The sequence below is a fragment of the Myotis lucifugus genome, unplaced genomic scaffold (genome assembly GCF_000147115.1).
Source record: "Myotis lucifugus unplaced genomic scaffold, Myoluc2.0 scaffold_313, whole genome shotgun sequence".
Taxonomy (NCBI): Eukaryota; Metazoa; Chordata; class Mammalia; order Chiroptera; family Vespertilionidae; genus Myotis; species Myotis lucifugus.
The window spans coordinates 978,755-994,742 of record NW_005871361.1 but is presented as its reverse complement, the minus strand read 5'-3'; the positions used below and the strand labels follow the sequence as shown (position 1 = coordinate 994,742).

Sequence of the window (15,988 nt, the reverse complement as noted above, 5' to 3'; positions counted from 1 at the left end):
GGTTTTGTTAACGAGATTCTGCTACAGTGCCTCGGGCTCCCGGACATCAGCTCCACAGGGCGTTCGCCTCACGGGCCGTTCAACTTACGAGCAAATAACTCACTGGGCTTTCTGCTCACGGGCCGTGGGGCTTCACGGGCCGTGGGGCCTCACAATGTAGTCCAGCTTACCAGGCCATTCAACTCACGGGCCGGTTCAAACTCACCTGGGCAAATTCAACTTCACGAGGCGTCTCAGCTCACGGTCCATCTCTGCCTCACCAGGCTGTCCCGGCTCACGGGGCGTCGCGACCTCACCAGAGCTGTCCCAGCCTTACCAGGGCCAATCAACTCACCGGGCCCTTTTCAGCCTCACCGGTCCCATATCTCCTCACAGGAGCCGACTCGCCTCACCGAGGCCATCACGGCCTCACCAGAGCCAATTCAACCTCACCGGGGCCGTATCAGCCTCACCGGGGCCGTCCCGGCCTCACCGAGGCCATCACTGCCTCACCGGGGCCATCTCTGCCTCACCAGGGCCGTCCCGGACTCACCGGTGCCGTCGCGGCCTCACCGGGGCCGTCATGGCATTACCAGGGCCAATTCAACCTCACCGGGGCCGTCTCAGCCTCACCGGTCCTGTCTCTGCCTCACCGGGGCCGTCCCGGCCTCACCGGGGCTGTCCCGGCCTCACCAGGGCCATCACTGCCTCACCGGGGCCATCTCTGCCTCACCGGGGCCGTCCCGGCCTCACCAGGGCCATCGCTGCCTCACCGGTGCCGTCCTGGCCTCACCGGTGCCGTCCCGGCCTTACCAGGGCCAATTCAACCTCACCGGGGCTGTCTCTGCCTCACCGGGGCCATCTCGACCTCACCGGGGCCGATTCAACCTCACGGAGGCCGTCTCTGCCTCACCCGGGCCGTCTCGACCTCACCGGGGCCGTCTCAGCCTCACAGGGGCCGTCTCAGCAACACGAAGTTTGGCATTCTGTCCTTTGTTGGGTGGCTCCTTGCTGGACAAAATCTCCAGGCTTTCCTGGTGGCTGAATATCTGGTATGCTTACTTGGATTTTGTTTTCTACCAAGTGCACAGATTGCCTGTCTGCCATCTCCCAGCGTCCCATGTGAGACTGGATCTGGTGGACCTGCCTGTGCGTTTGCTGGTAAAGTGGTTCCACGTCGTCGGCCCAGCCGGGTCCGGCTCCGGCTTCCTCCGAACCTGATTCTGCTTCTTGAGTGTGTCCCTTATGTATGCGAGGAGTTGAAATTTGCATTCTGCTGGGCTGGGCTGCAAAAGCGCCGGTGGTTCCCTTTGTGCCACTTGCATAGCTTGGGTGGAGATGTAAATTGAGTAGGGCGGGGTCCCCGGGAATCACCAGGGCAGAGCAAGGGGCAATGGCATCTCCGAGACTCCGCGTCTTACGTCCCCGAGTGCTGGCGAACAGTTCCGAGAGACAGCCACTCTCACTCTCCGGCCAGTTGCAAGGCCGTCCCGCCTCTCCCCGTAGGGGTCTATGCCCCAAACAAGCTCAGTGGATTTGAGAGTCTGTATCCCTTTCCGATTGAAAAAAACCGCGCATCCAGTTGCAGCCTGCCTGGTGCGCGACTCCGCACCTCTGTTCTTGGTGCCTCACCAGGGCGGGGCAAAAGGCAATGGCATCTCCGCGACTCCTCACCTCTCTGCAAATCCACGTCCACGTGTCCTCAAGCGCCGGGCAGCTCCGCGAGACAGCCACTCTCGCTCTCTGGCCCGTTGCAAGGCTGTCCTGCCTCTCCCCGTAGGGGTCTGGGACCTCAGAATCCCGCCCCAAACAAGCTCAGTGGACTCGAGAGTCTGCAGCCCCTTCCGATTGAAAAAAACCACGCATCCAGTTGCAGCCCGCCTGGCGCGCAACTCCGTACCTCCGTTCGTGGAGCCTCTGCACAACCTACTCAGTCTCAATGCTCTTCTTTCTTTCCTTCCAGTTGTAGAGCTTCCACTGGGCCAGCTTTCCCATGGTTCTGAATGATAGCTGTTTGTCTTATAATAGGTAGTCTCAATGTTGTTGTGGGAGGCAGCACGCACAGGTCTGTACCTTACGCCGCCATCTTGGTTCCTCCTCATAGAGTCAGTTTTAAGGATTAAATTAGTTAGGCCTGATATCAAATGTCAGTTGATATTATTATTATGTATGCAAACAAATATACTGTCAGGAAGCCACAAAACATGGATTTACTCACACAATTTGGGTAATCTGACTATTCAAAAAATTCAGTTGGACAGGAAATACACATTGTCCATTAAGTTGTCAGAAGTGTATGGAGTTTTATATTTGGTTGCAAAGGGATATTAAGCACTGTACTTGTTTGCTAGGACTGCTATAATAAAGTACCACAAACAGAATGGATAAACAATAGAAATTTATTGTCTTACAGTTCTGGAAGCTACAAATCCAAAAATCAAGGTGTTGGCAGAGTTAGTTCCTTCTGAAGGCTCTGAGGAAAATCTGTTCCCCAACTTCTGGTGGTTTGCAGCAAATCCTTGGCATTTCTTGGTGCATAGAAACATTACCCTCATCTTTGCCTTAATCTTCATATGGCATTCTCTCTATTTACATCTGTCTAAATTTCCCCTTTTTATAAGGACACCAGTCATACTGGTATAGGGTCCCACCCTACCTTAGAATGACCTCATCTTAACCAATTGCACCTGATACTAGAGGTTAAACTTCAAAATATGAACTTCAGCCGTAGCCGGTTTGGCTCAGTAGATAGAGCATCAGCCTGCGGACTGAAGGGTCCCAGGTTCGATTCTGGTCAAGGGCATGTACCTTGGTTGCGGGCACATCCCCAGTAGGGGGTGTGCAGGAGGCAGCTGATCGATGTTTCTCTCTCATCGATGTTTCTAACTCTCTATCTCTCTCCCTTCCTCTCTGTAAAAAATCAATACAATATATTTAAAAAAAAAACAAAAACATTAAAAATTTAAAAAAAATGAACTTCAGAAGGATACGACTCAATCCATAACAAAGCACCAATGTAAAAATCCTGAAAAATAAAATAAATCACCACAATATTTAGAATATCAATCAGATTGAGGATGAAATAACTATTTAGATTATTTTACATAAAAAAACTACAATTATTACAGTACCAGAGATTTTGAAAACAAATGTACAATATTTTGGAGGGGAAAGTTCAACTGAAGAATTTTGAGAATACAAAGGAATGTTTTATTTAAAACTAAATGTACTCAGTCTTTTTGTAAAGAGGAACCACTTTCAATTTCTGGAAGTTTTGTGAGATTAAATAAGTAGGACTATATGAGAGGGTTCTGACAGTAAATCCCTTGGTGGAACTTACAGAGGACCATCTATACAGGCCATACTATATGGGGAAGGGGGAAGAATCTTCTCATATTACATATGAGGAAACCGAGACACAGAGAGGTTAAAAAGTGAACTCTTTAAGGGTACATAATTTATAAGGTGGTAGACCAAAGACTATAGTTTAGTTTTCCTAACTCCTGCTCCAGGACTTTTCCCCATATCACATTAACTATAATAATTTCACAGGCCAAAGGAAAGAAATATTCCATATTAAATAACAATAAACAAACATAAAAGTTTACAAATAAGCAGTAACTTCAGTAGTCATCTGTTTTTTTCCTATTTATTTAATGTATGATGATACTTCTGTCACCTTCCTAAAGAAGAAAGACTATTTATCCAGATTCCTAATGACTGTACAGTCAATATTTTATGGTCACCTATATGAAAGGCATTATGATAGACATCAAGGACAGAGATCCAAAAACTCTGACTGGATTTTGTGCAGCCTTAAATACTACACATCAAATATCTTTAGTCCAGAGGTGGCCTAAAATCTGTCTAAATGTATGAAGCATCACATTCTCTATTTCTCTATTATAATCAACTTAACTCACCTTGATTATATAAATAATTTTAGGTGCTTATGCATAAATTTCTGAAGGGATAGCCTTCAGTTTTAAGAGAATGGCTAAGTACAGATAAAGGGTTAGTTAACTAGCCACATGAGGCTACTGAAATTAAAATGAAATAAAATTTAGAAATCAGTTCCTCAGTCACCCATATCATCATCATTTTAAACAGCACAAATATAGAATAGTTCCACCACTACAGAAAGTTCAACTGGATAGCAATGATCTAGAGATCCTGAAATATTACATCTCAAAAACATATCAAAGAAAATATTCCAAAAATAAAGGCCTCTGTGGGTAACTATATTCATGAGTGTCAACAATATACCAATAGGTCCTCATCTTTTAGCAGTCATACCAAAATATTTGCAATGATATGTATATGGGATTGCTTCAACCCACTTTAGTGTGTGGGAGGGCGGAGGGTATATGTGCTATAGATGAAACCCATCCTAAGTTGATAATTATTGAAGCTGAGTAACAGTTTATGGGAGTTCATGATACTATTCTCTGTATTTCCTGTTATGTTTAAAATTTCCCATAATAGGTTAAAATATTTTAAGAACCCAGAAACATATTTGGTTCAATCACAAATTCACTTTTCAAGTATATATCATTTATACATATTGCCTACTTCGGAATTTTTCTTGACTCTCCAAAACCCTACTGAAACCATTTAAAAATTATTGATTAGTTCTCGCTCAAGCCGGTATGGCTCAGTTGGTTGAAGTATCGTCCCGTACACCAAAGGATGGTGGGCTTGATTCCCCGTCAGAGCACATACCTAGTTTTCAGGTTTGATCCCCAGTCAGGGCATGTGTGGGAGACAACTGAGAGATGTTTATCGCATTGATGTCTCTCTCTCTCTCTCTCTCTCTCTCTCTCTCTCATTGTATCTTTCCCTTCCTCTCTCTAAAATCAATTTTAAAAAATAAAAATTATTAGTTTTTGACAAATCCAATGACCTTTACTGAGTCATTATTTTCCTCAACTTGAACCAGTCAGACCAGATACTTAGTATATCAAACCTCTCTCCTCCTAGATTTTTAGTTTTGTTTTGTTTTTTTTTTTAATATATTTTATTGATTTTTTACAGAGAGGAAGGGAGAGAGAGATAGAGAGTTAGAAACATCGATGAGAGAGAAACATCGATCAGCTGCCTCCTGCACACTCCCCACTGGGGATGTGCCCGCAACCCAGGTACATGCCCTTGACCGGAATCGAACCTGGGACCTTTCAGTCCGCAGGCCGACACTCTATCCACTGAGCCAAACCGGTTTCGGCTTTAGTTTTGTTTTATTCTGTTTTTCCTTTAGTTTCTTTTATATGTATTTATTATTGTGAGCAACATCAAGTCCTTTCTGAAACTAAGTGGGGTAAAAATCATAAACCATTTAGTTATTCAAAAATATTTAGTGAGCTGCAAGCACTGTGCAATGTGCTTAAAATACAGCAACGAATAAGAAATTTATGAACACATGCCCTAGCCGGTTTGGCTCAGTGGATAGAGCATCAGCCTGTGGACTGAGGGGTCCTGGGTTCGATTCTGGTCGGGGGCACGTGGCTTGGTTGCAGGCTCCTCCCCGGCCCAGGCCCTGGTCAGGGCTTGTGCAGGAGGCAACCGATCGGTGTGTTTCTCTCGCATCGATGTTTCTCTCTGACTTTCCCTCTCTCTTCCACTCTCGCTAAAAATCAATGGAAAAATATCCTCAGATGAGGATTACCAAAAAAAAAAAAAAAAGAAAGAAAGAAAAAGAAATTCATGAACATTACCTTTGTGGAACTTACAGACCAAATGGAAAACAGAAATTTTAATAGACAAATAATTACAACTGTATTAAAGGCAGCAAGAAGAAGTACACAGTACTGAGAGTATAAAGAATTCTGGGAATCTAAACCATGCTGAGGAGGTCAGCAAAGGCTTCTTTGAAAAGTAAGTTCAAGCTGAACTCTAAAGGATGAGCTGGAGAGATCGCCTTTGACTAAGATCAAGTGTGGGATAAGCTGGAGTTAACCAGGCAAAGGGAGTATGTAACAAGGTGATTAGTGAAGAGCTACAAAAATGGGGGGGGGGGGGGGGGAAGGCCAGTATGGCTGAAAAAGAGAGAGATGGTAGGAGATGTGTTCAAGGTAAGAATGGAAAGATGGAAAGGAGCCCTATAATGTAGTATGGTCCATGTAGATCCTTTGGAAAGATTTTAGACTTATTCTAAGACTCATTTTTAAAATTTACAAAGGTGGGGTTGTTTTATTTTAGTTCAAAAAAATTTTAACTACATATATCATAAAATTTACCATTTCAACAACTTTTAAGTGTGCAATTCAGTGGCATTAAGTACATTCACACTGTGTTTTTTTGTTGTTAATCCTCACCTGAGGATATTTTTTCCATTGGTTTTTAGAGAATGGAAGGGAGTGGGGAGAAAGAAACATCAATGTGAGAGTCTGCAACTGAGGTACTCGCCCTTGACTGGAATCAAACCCGAGATGCTTCAGTCACCCTAACCACTGAGCAAACCAGCTGGGAACACACTGTTTTTGTTTCAAGAAAGTTACTCTGATTTATATTTTTATAAAGTCCAATCTGATATCAATGTAGAGAATGGACTGAAGGGGAGGTACAAGAATAGAGGCTGGAAGGTACAGAGAAAGCAATGTAAAAGATTTATATCTACTTTATTGCTCCTTGCTAAACTATGAGCAAGAATAGAAATTATATCTGAAGTTTTAACAGCTATATCCCCTGAAATGGATATATGACCTATAAAATTCTATGATTCTTAGAGTGGAAGCTTTAAAAAGCAAAGACCTGTTTTGTATAGCATGTAACACCTTAATGAAGTCTATATGGGGTATCTGGGCAAGGTTTTATGCAATCTCACAATAGCAGGACAGGATAACCAGGTAGCTCAATTCGTTAGAGTGTTGTCCCAATATGTCAAGGTTTCGGATTCCATCCCTAGTCACAGCATATACAAGAATCAACCGCCCTAACTGGTTTGGCTCAGTGGATAGAGCGTCGGCCTGAGGACTGGAGGGTCCCAGGTTCGATTCCAGTCAAGGGCATGTACCTTGGTTGCGGGCACATCCCCAGTAGGGGGTGTGCAGGAGGCAGCTGATCGATGTTTCTCTCTCATTGATGTTTCTTACTCTCTATCCCTCTCCCTTCCTCTCTGTAAAAAATCAATAAAATATATATATTTTTAAAAAAGAATCAACCAATGAGTGCACAAATAAGTGGAACAACAAATCGATGTTTCTCTCTCTCGTTTTCTTTTTGTTTCCTTCTCTCTCTCTCAAATCAATAAATAAAAACTTAAAAAAATAAAGAACCCTTTGAAATTAAGATAGCAGAAATTGCCAGGCCAGTGTGACTCAGTGGTTGAACATCAACCCATGAACCAAGAGGTTCCCGGTTGGATTCCTGGTCAGGGTACATGCCTGGGTTACAGATTCAATCCCCAGTAGGGCTTGCAGGAGGCAGCCAGTCGATGTCTGTATCTCAATGATGTTTCTATCTCTCTATCCTCCTCCCTTCCTCTCTTTCTCTAAAGTCAATAAAAACATATTTTTTAAAAATGATAGCAGAAATACAACTTGATAGAATGAAAAAGTTAAGAAAATCTTTTGAGAATTAAGTCAGAAACATAAAGAAATGAAAAAATAGGCAAGATAAAATCAGAGCATCAATTCAGGAGGCCTAAGAAGAATTTCAGAGAACTGAAAATAAAGAGGATATCATTCTAGTTAAGAAAATTTCCTGAAACTTAAGAACATTAGTTTCCAGTATGAAAGTACTAATACCTATTATTCTGTACATAAAATGAAAATAGAGCCTGGCCGGTGTGGCTTAGTGGTTGAACATCAACCTATAAACCACAATTCCATTCTTGGTTAGGGCATATGCTCAGGTTGTGGGCATATGCTCAGGTTGTGAGCTAGGTCCCTGGTGAGGGGCATACAGGAGGCAGCAGATCAATGATTCTCTTTCATCACTGACGTTTCTCCCTCTCTCTCCCTCTCCTTTCCTCTCTGAAATCAATAAAAATATATGTGTATTTAAAAAAAGAAAGAAAATAGACATATCATTATGAAAGATCAAAAGACAAAGAGTCATAATGGCAACACTAAAATCTTCAAAGCAATACATTAATTCTAAACTCCACCAAGGACTTCCAGTGTTAAGGCTTGTACAGATACATTTTCAGATACACAAGATCTCAAAAACGTCCTCTCATCTTCCCTTAACTACCTACTGCAGGATATGTTCAATGTAATGAGGGAGTAAACAAAGAAGAAAAAAATGTAATTTGAGAAACAAGGAATCCATCCAACACATCCAATAAAAAAGAGAAGAAAATCTACCAATCATAAGAGGGTAACTAATATAAATTAGAAAAGGTCAGAAAGTTCTGGGAGAGATGTCCTAAGGAGATCAAAATGAGGGAAAATCTGATGCATTCTGAAAGGTGATTTACACTGTTGGTAAAGAGTTTGGGAATAAATAAATGATGTACATGTAAATTAAACAAAGGAAAAAAGCAAGTTAAATAGTGACACAACAGAATACAAAAAGACATGCAAGAGAGTACAAGTAAACTGTATACTACATGACTCAGCTGTGAATATCATTTACCTATTAATAATGTAAAGATTAAATACCAATCTAACCAAAATGAATGATATCTATATTTAGAGGGTGGGGAAAACAACACCACAAAGTTAGTATTACCATATCAGAAATGAAAAGAGTTTAAAAAGATTGAGTAAACTGTCCAAGATCACACTGTAAACATTGGGGTCAGGATTAGAAGCAGAGCCTGATTATCTCTGGAGCTGTCTTTCTCACAATACATTGTCTTCCCAAAAAGAAAAGCTTTAACAAAGCATGGGGATAGATTTGAGAATTTCAAAACAGGGATGTTTGATATTAAAAATTACAAAATGTGGACCAGCTGGTATGTCCCAGTGGTTGAGCATCGACCTATGAACCAGGAGGTTGCAGGTTCGATCCCCAGTGTAGGCCATGCAGGAGGCAGCCAATCAATGATTCTTTTTCATTATTGATGTTTCTATCTCTCTCTCCCTCTCCCTTCCTTTCTGAAATCAATAAAAATATATTACAAACAAACTACAAAATGTGTCTTCCTGGTGATATCTAACAGGACGAAGTAACTTAAGAGTGATCCAATTTAACTGTCCCACCAAAGAACAGCCTGCCCTAAGGAGACCTAACAACTAAATCAAATGTAGTATCCTGGAAGGGATCCTGAAACAGAAAAAGGACATTAGATAAACTAAAAACATCTAAATAAAATATAGAATTAGGTTAATAATGATATATCAATATTGGTTCATTCGTTGTAAAAAATGTACATGGGAGGTGTTAATTATGGAAGAAACTGGGTGTAGAGTATATGGAAACTCTATTATCTTTGCACTTTTTCTGTAAATCTAAAACAAAAATTTTATTTAAAAACAAAAAAACAGAATGGGAAAGCTCTCTATGTACTAATATGAAAAGACCTTTAGAGTATATTGTTAAGTGGAAGAATCAAGTCTGATATATCTTATGTAAGGGAGAACAAGAAATTATATTCATATTTGCTTGTGTCTACATAAAGAAATCCCAGAATATACACAAGAAAACATACATAATTACTAAAGGAGAAAGGGGGTGGGTTGAGAAAAATGTGGTTATATTACTTATTAATAACAAAGTTGGAGGGGGGGGAAAGTGGTCCAGATTAAAGCCATATGAGAAATGGATTAGATGACTTCTCAAAGTCTCCTCCAACGACAGAATGCTTTCATTAAAGAATTTCAACTAAAGATGCTTAAACTATTAGTCATATTTATAATGTGCCTTCTCTGAAACTCCATGCTCCATCCATTATCATTTCTCTGAGCCTTTTAACTCTACTTTTCAAAGTAGTTGCACTCATCTCACTATATTACATTAGGAAGTATATCTTTCTTCCCCAATGAAATTTCTTAAGAGAAGGTTCTACCAAACCAATGACAGAACAACAGGGTTTTTTCAGTGTTGTTGTTTTATCCTCACTCAAGGATATTTTTTCCATTGATTTTTTTTTTTTTTTTTGTAGAGAGAGAGAGGAGGAAGGGGTAAGAAGGGGAGAGAAACATCATGTGTAAGAGAGACACATTGATTGGTTGCCTCCTGCATGTGCCCCGACCAGGGCGGGAATCGCGCCTACAACAGAGGTATATGCCCCTTGACTGGAAATCGAACCTAAGACCCTTCGGTCAGACCCTTCGGGATGATTCTCTAACCACTGAGCAACTGGCTACAGCAGTTTTTAGTTAACATTTGTTAAGTTAAAATATTTACTGAGCTCTTCTTATGTGCCAGGCACTCTTTTAAATACACTTGTTAAATAATTTAATCTTTACAGTAAGTTTATATGATAGACCCTATTATCTTTATTTTTAGATTAAAAAAAAAATTGAACCCTGGGTGGTGCTGTTAAGTGGTTAGAGCATCGGCCCGAGCATCAAAGGGTCTCAGATTTGATTCCTGGTCAGGGCACATACAAGAATCAACCAATGAATAAATGAATAAGTGGAACAACAAATCAATGTCTCTCTCTTTCTCTCAGGTCAATAAATAACAAATCAATCACATAAGCAGAGCTCTTTAGAGGCTTCAATAATTTGTAAGTGCATAACCCATCTTTAAAAAAGTTTAAGTTCACTGATCTAGCCAATCTAAACTGTTCAGTACGCCTAGTCTGTCATAGTAAAATAATTTTTTTAAGTCAAAAGAACTGATGTAGCACTGGCCAGTGTGGCTCAGTTGGTTGGAGCGTCATCCCATACACTGAAAGGTTGCAGACTTGATTGCCAGTCAGCATACATACCTAGGTTGCCCATTCTCAGTCAGGGTACTTACAAGAGGCAACCAGTCAATGTTTCTCTCACATCAATGTCTCTCTCTCTCTCTCTCTCTCTCTCTCTCTCTCTCTCTCTCCCCCCTTCCTCTCTCTAAAATCATTTTTTTTAATTAAAGAATTATTTTTAAAAGAAATGTTAAAAAAAAATTTTAAATACCATGAAAAATAAGCAGTAATAGGCGAGGTATAGGCGAGGTATGTGCTTTTTCCTGATCTCACATTTCCTAATTTGTAACCTATAATATTTGTTTGTAGTAATATCTTCTTTTTTTTTAATCTTTAAATTCTTTATTAGTTAAGGAATTACAAATGTGTCCTCATTCCCCCCCCCCCCGATTAACCCCCAATATCTTTTTTTTTTAAATATATTTTATTGACTTTTTTACAGAGAGGAAGGGAGAGAGATAGAGTTAGAAACATCAATGAGAGAGAAACATCGATCAGCTGCCTCCTGCACACTCCCTACTGGAGATGTGCCCGCAACCAAGGTACATGCCCTTGACCGGAATCGAACCCGGGACCTTTCAGTCCGCAGGCCGACGCTCTATCCACTGAGTCAAACCAGTTATGGCTGTAGTAATATCTTCTACAGTAAATGAAAATGACATTCCTAAAAGTACCTCTGCATTTCAAGACAATAGCGACAGGTAGTAAAAAAGGGATTCCTTGAAGAAACTTCAGATTCAAATCATGTATTTCAACATTCCTTCATTAAACCATGTACACTACTGAAATATAAAGAAACCATAAGAACTTATAGGAAGACTACCAAGATTGATGTCATTTATTCAATCTGAGGCTTCGTGTACTGAAACAATAAGACCTTAAATTTTTGATAAGATGAAAAACAGTCTAAATTTTGCTCAACTCAAAAAAAGTGTGAAATCCTGGCCACTTTTTTTTTTTTAGTGAAATGGTGAGGACAATAAATTACTGGGTTCCCTGCCCCAGCTAAGCATCTGCAGTAACCCTGAATACAATCAAATAATATAAATATAAAATGTTATTGTTAAACCATTAATTATAGAAGGAAAAAATTTAGGTCTCTCCATAGCAAAGATTAATATAGGTTACAGCTTTGGTTACTTTTATATTTAACCATTCATTCACCAAATATTTCAAGTACGTACTATGAGCCTGGCACTGGGGATACAATGAACCAAAAAAAAAAAAAAAAAAAAGTTTTTAATCTTCATGGATGGGGGCTTGCTTGTATTCTGCTGTGGGAAATAGACAAAAACAAACACATAAAAAATCTATACTAATAAAAGGGTAATATGCTAATTAGACCGGGAGACTTCCAGACATCCTTCCGGACAAAGCCAGGGTGGCGGGGCAGAGGGGGTTAGGGGCAATCAGGCCAGGAGGGGGGGGCAGTTGGGGTGATCAGGCTGGCGGGGGAGGGGGGGCAGTTGGGGGTGAGCAGGCTGGCAGGGAGGGCCAGTTGGGAGCAAGCAGGCCGGTGGGGGGGGGGCAGTTGGGAGCGAGCAGGCCAGCAGGCAGAGTGGTTAGGGGCAATCAGGCAGGCAGGCAGGCAAGCGGTTAGGAGCCAGCAGTCCTGGATTAAGAGAGGGATGTCCAACTGCCGATTTAGGCCCCATCCCACAGGACCAGGCCTAAATCGACAGTTGGACATCCCCCAAGGGGTCCCAGATTGGAGAGGGTGCAGGCTGGGCTGAGGGACACCGCCCCCCTCCACACGAATTTCATGCACCAGGCCACTAGTAAGAATTATAAATGTGGTAAATGCTATTAAGGAAACGAACAGGCTTTACCACAGATTAGTCTCTGAAAGCTGAATTGTGTAATTCTAAAACCTAAAGATAAATAATTCATGAAGAGTTAACATCAAGATGACATGGATTCTACAGATCTTTGCTAATGTACAAAAATTACAGACATTGCCCATAAAAACAAAGATCAATCTGTCATTGTCAAAGCTATTGGATGGCATTACTTAGAAATATAGTAACCTCAAAAGATATTAACCTCACAGTTACATAGAGTTAAAAATAAAAAGCATATAAACAATCCTAAAAAATATTCTAAGAGGAGCTTAAGAAGATAGGACAACTAAATATGTTATCCAGAAATTAATGCTGAAACAAAAAAAAGACAAAAACTAAGGAAATCTGAATAAACTATGGACTTTAGTTAATAATGTATTATTAGTTTATTAATTGTAACAAATGTGCCATACTAATGTCAGATATTAATAATACTGAAAACTGGGTGGGGCTATATGGAAACCCTTTGCATGATCTTTTCAATTTTTCTATAAATCTAAAACTGTTCTGGCGGGGTAGTTCAGTTGGTTAGAGCATCATCCCATATACCAAGGTTGTAGGTTCAATTCCTGGTCAGGGCAAAAACAAGAATCAACCAAAGAATGCATAAATAAGTGGAACAAGAAATCAATGTCTCTCTGTCTCTATCTGTGTCAGTCTTCCTCCCTGTCACCATCGTCCCTCCTTTCCTCTCCCTCTAAAATCAATCAATCAATAAAAAGAAAAGAAACAAGATTATACTTACTTCAGGAAAAGTCATAAGCAAAGAGAAGGCTACATTTTTCCTTGGTAAGAGGGGGAGGGAAAATATTATGTTGAAAAGGAGAAAATTAATTTCTCAGATCCAACTGGAAGCAATTTTGCAACTAATACTAACCTAGTTAGTGTTAGTATACATAATTCAAGTTCTGAACTTGTATCAGTTATCTTCTTTCCAACCAAAAGATAACAAATGTTTTCTATAACCTAACCTTTCTTTAAAACAGCTAGAGGGTAACTCAATGTTTGAAGAGTTGGGAGAAACTAATCTCTCAATGAGTGAATTCTAAAGATGACCATGAAAAGTGTGAGAAAAACAACGGACTATAATCTCTAAACTGCCAAGTATCAAGTTTGCATAATACAGCATAAAATTGGAATTACCACAGGAAGTAATTTTAGACACAACCATCACAATATTAGGATCCTGTATCTAACACAAACTACAGCGACAGCAGAAGCCTGACCAGGTAAATGAGATAACAATTTCACTTATCAGACAGTCTGGAATATTAAGCATAAAAGAGTCATTTAGCTGAAGAGATATTACATATTAAATCTAATTTAGAAAACTAACTGATGAATCAATCCCTACTTCAACACTCTCTAACCCCAAGGGAAATCCTCCAAACAAAGATGTTCGTTATTCTCAAACCTTCTCTCGCAGGAATCGTAAATATATGATTGGAAAATACTCAAGAAGAAATGGGATAACTAACAGTTTCCCCAGTAATTCCTGTTGGCACCCCCGTGAGGACAATCAGACACCGCTTCATAGAGAAACGAGAAAAAGGAGAGGTGAGATGTGAAAAATTCCAAGCAAAACGATCATGACATAGCATCTGGCAGAGGTCGGGAAAGCACCAACACTGTCAAAAGAACTGTCGGGAATGAAAGTCAAGAGAAGAAAAGGAGGTTTTCCAACAAGCCACAGCCTAACCAAGGGGCAAAAATCGGCCACCTGCTGACGGCCACCCCCCCCCCCCCCACACACACACACACCTCCCACTACTCCATCCAGTCGCCTCCAATTCAGATACCTCTCCTCTACAACCCAGACGAATTCCCCACCCAGGTGAAAACTATCCAAGAATTTTATTCGACCCCCACTTCCATTAGATCCGCACTTCTCAGGGCCCAGCCTCTGGGGAAAACAACGCCCAGATCCCACCCGCCTGGCCCAAGGCTGCAGGGGGCTGGTTCCCGGTTCCCGGGAATGGGCCTCGCCAGGGTGGGCCTCACGGAGCCCAGGCGCTGGGACACGAGCAAGGAATAAGGGTGGGGCTCCAGGAAGGGGGCTGGGTGGGTGAGACGACGGAGACCGAGGGAAGAAAGGGAAGGACAAGAGGCTGGGGCTGGGCGGAGTGGGGAGGGGGCTGGGGAGGGGGACCGACGGAAGGAGGCCGGGCTGCGGGGAAAGGAGACGCCGGAGCCGGGGACGAAAGGGTCAAAATCCGACAGACGGGTCGAAGCGAAAAGGCACCGGTGGCTCCGAGGGGTCGGTGAACCCGGGGGAGGGCTGGGGGCGGAACCGAGCGCGAAGGCGAGGCCGGCAGGGAGCCTCCGAGGACGGAAGGGCCGCACTGGGGGCGGTGCGGGGACGCTGCAGCCGGCAGCCAGGAGTGGGGGAGCCGCGCACTCACCGCTCTGCTCCCCCAGGAACACCAGCTTGAATTTCCTCAGCGGATTCCCGAAGTCTCCGCCCGTGGACATGATGGAGCCGGAGGAAGCGGACTGCCCGCAGCCCAGAGCCTCCCGGACCGACTCGGGACCGAACGCTGCTCTCAACCGGTTTGACGAAAAAGGGGCGGGTGGCCGAAGCTCTTCTCGGCCCCCTGCAGGGCCGGGCCGGCGGGAGCAAGGGCTGGGGGCAGGGCTCCTCTTTCACAGACAGGCAAACCGTCGGCCGCCGCCTCCCCGCCAAAGTCGCCCTAGCACCGAGCGAGGCCCGCGGCTGGGTAGGGCAGGAGGGCGGTATCGGAAGCCAGCGGTGTGCTCGGCGTTCCCAAGGGCTAGCGCCGTGCCGTCCTCCGAACCCGGCGCGGAGACTGGGGTGGGAGGCGGAGGGTGGCGGAGCCGGAGCCGGAGCCGGAGCCGCAGACGTCTGGGACCTCTGACACGCAGCGCCTCAGTGCCCACAGCTGCCGCCGCCGCCGCCGCAGCCCAACCTGCTGAATGCGCGTGCCTCAGGCGGCGCAGGGCGAGCCCGGGCACGAGCCCGCGCCCCGCCGGCCTTGGCGTGAGTGCGTGCGTGCGTGCGTGCGCGCGCGCCATAGCCGGCGTCTTCCTGGTTCAGCCTGCTCTCCCGGCTCCTCCCGCGAAGCTTAGACGAGAGCCAGTTTGGTTTCGACTCAAGTCAGAAGCTAGGAGGGGGCGGGGCGGAGCCGGGGGAAGTGAGGCGGGTGGAACCAGCAGGGGAGGGGCGAATACGTCACATACGTGATGAGCCAATCGGAAGAGACCAAAGGCGGGACGGGAGTGAGGTGGCGGCGCAAGAGCGCGCGCGGCCCTCGCTGGGGAGAAAGCGTCGTGTCGCGGCGGCCATGCGAAGTGTGGCGCCTCGAAGCCCGAGGGCGGGGCAGTAAAGTGGGGCGGGGACGGAGGCGGAATG

At 43.6% G+C, this 15,988-nt stretch overlaps 1 protein-coding gene across 2 annotated transcripts in view; it reads right to left on the bottom strand.

The window, feature by feature from the left end:
- Positions 1 to 15,136, bottom strand: part of RAB6A (RAB6A, member RAS oncogene family) — a 48,279-nt gene extending 33,143 nt beyond the window's left edge. For both annotated transcript variants that reach the window (XM_006100464.3, XM_006100463.3), the window contains exon 1: positions 15,021 to 15,136. In XM_006100464.3, the coding sequence (XP_006100526.1) occupies positions 15,021 to 15,090 (70 nt within the window). In that variant the 5' untranslated portion in view covers positions 15,091 to 15,136. The remainder of the gene's footprint in view (positions 1 to 15,020) is intronic.
- Between the last annotated feature and the right edge of the window lie 852 nt (positions 15,137 to 15,988).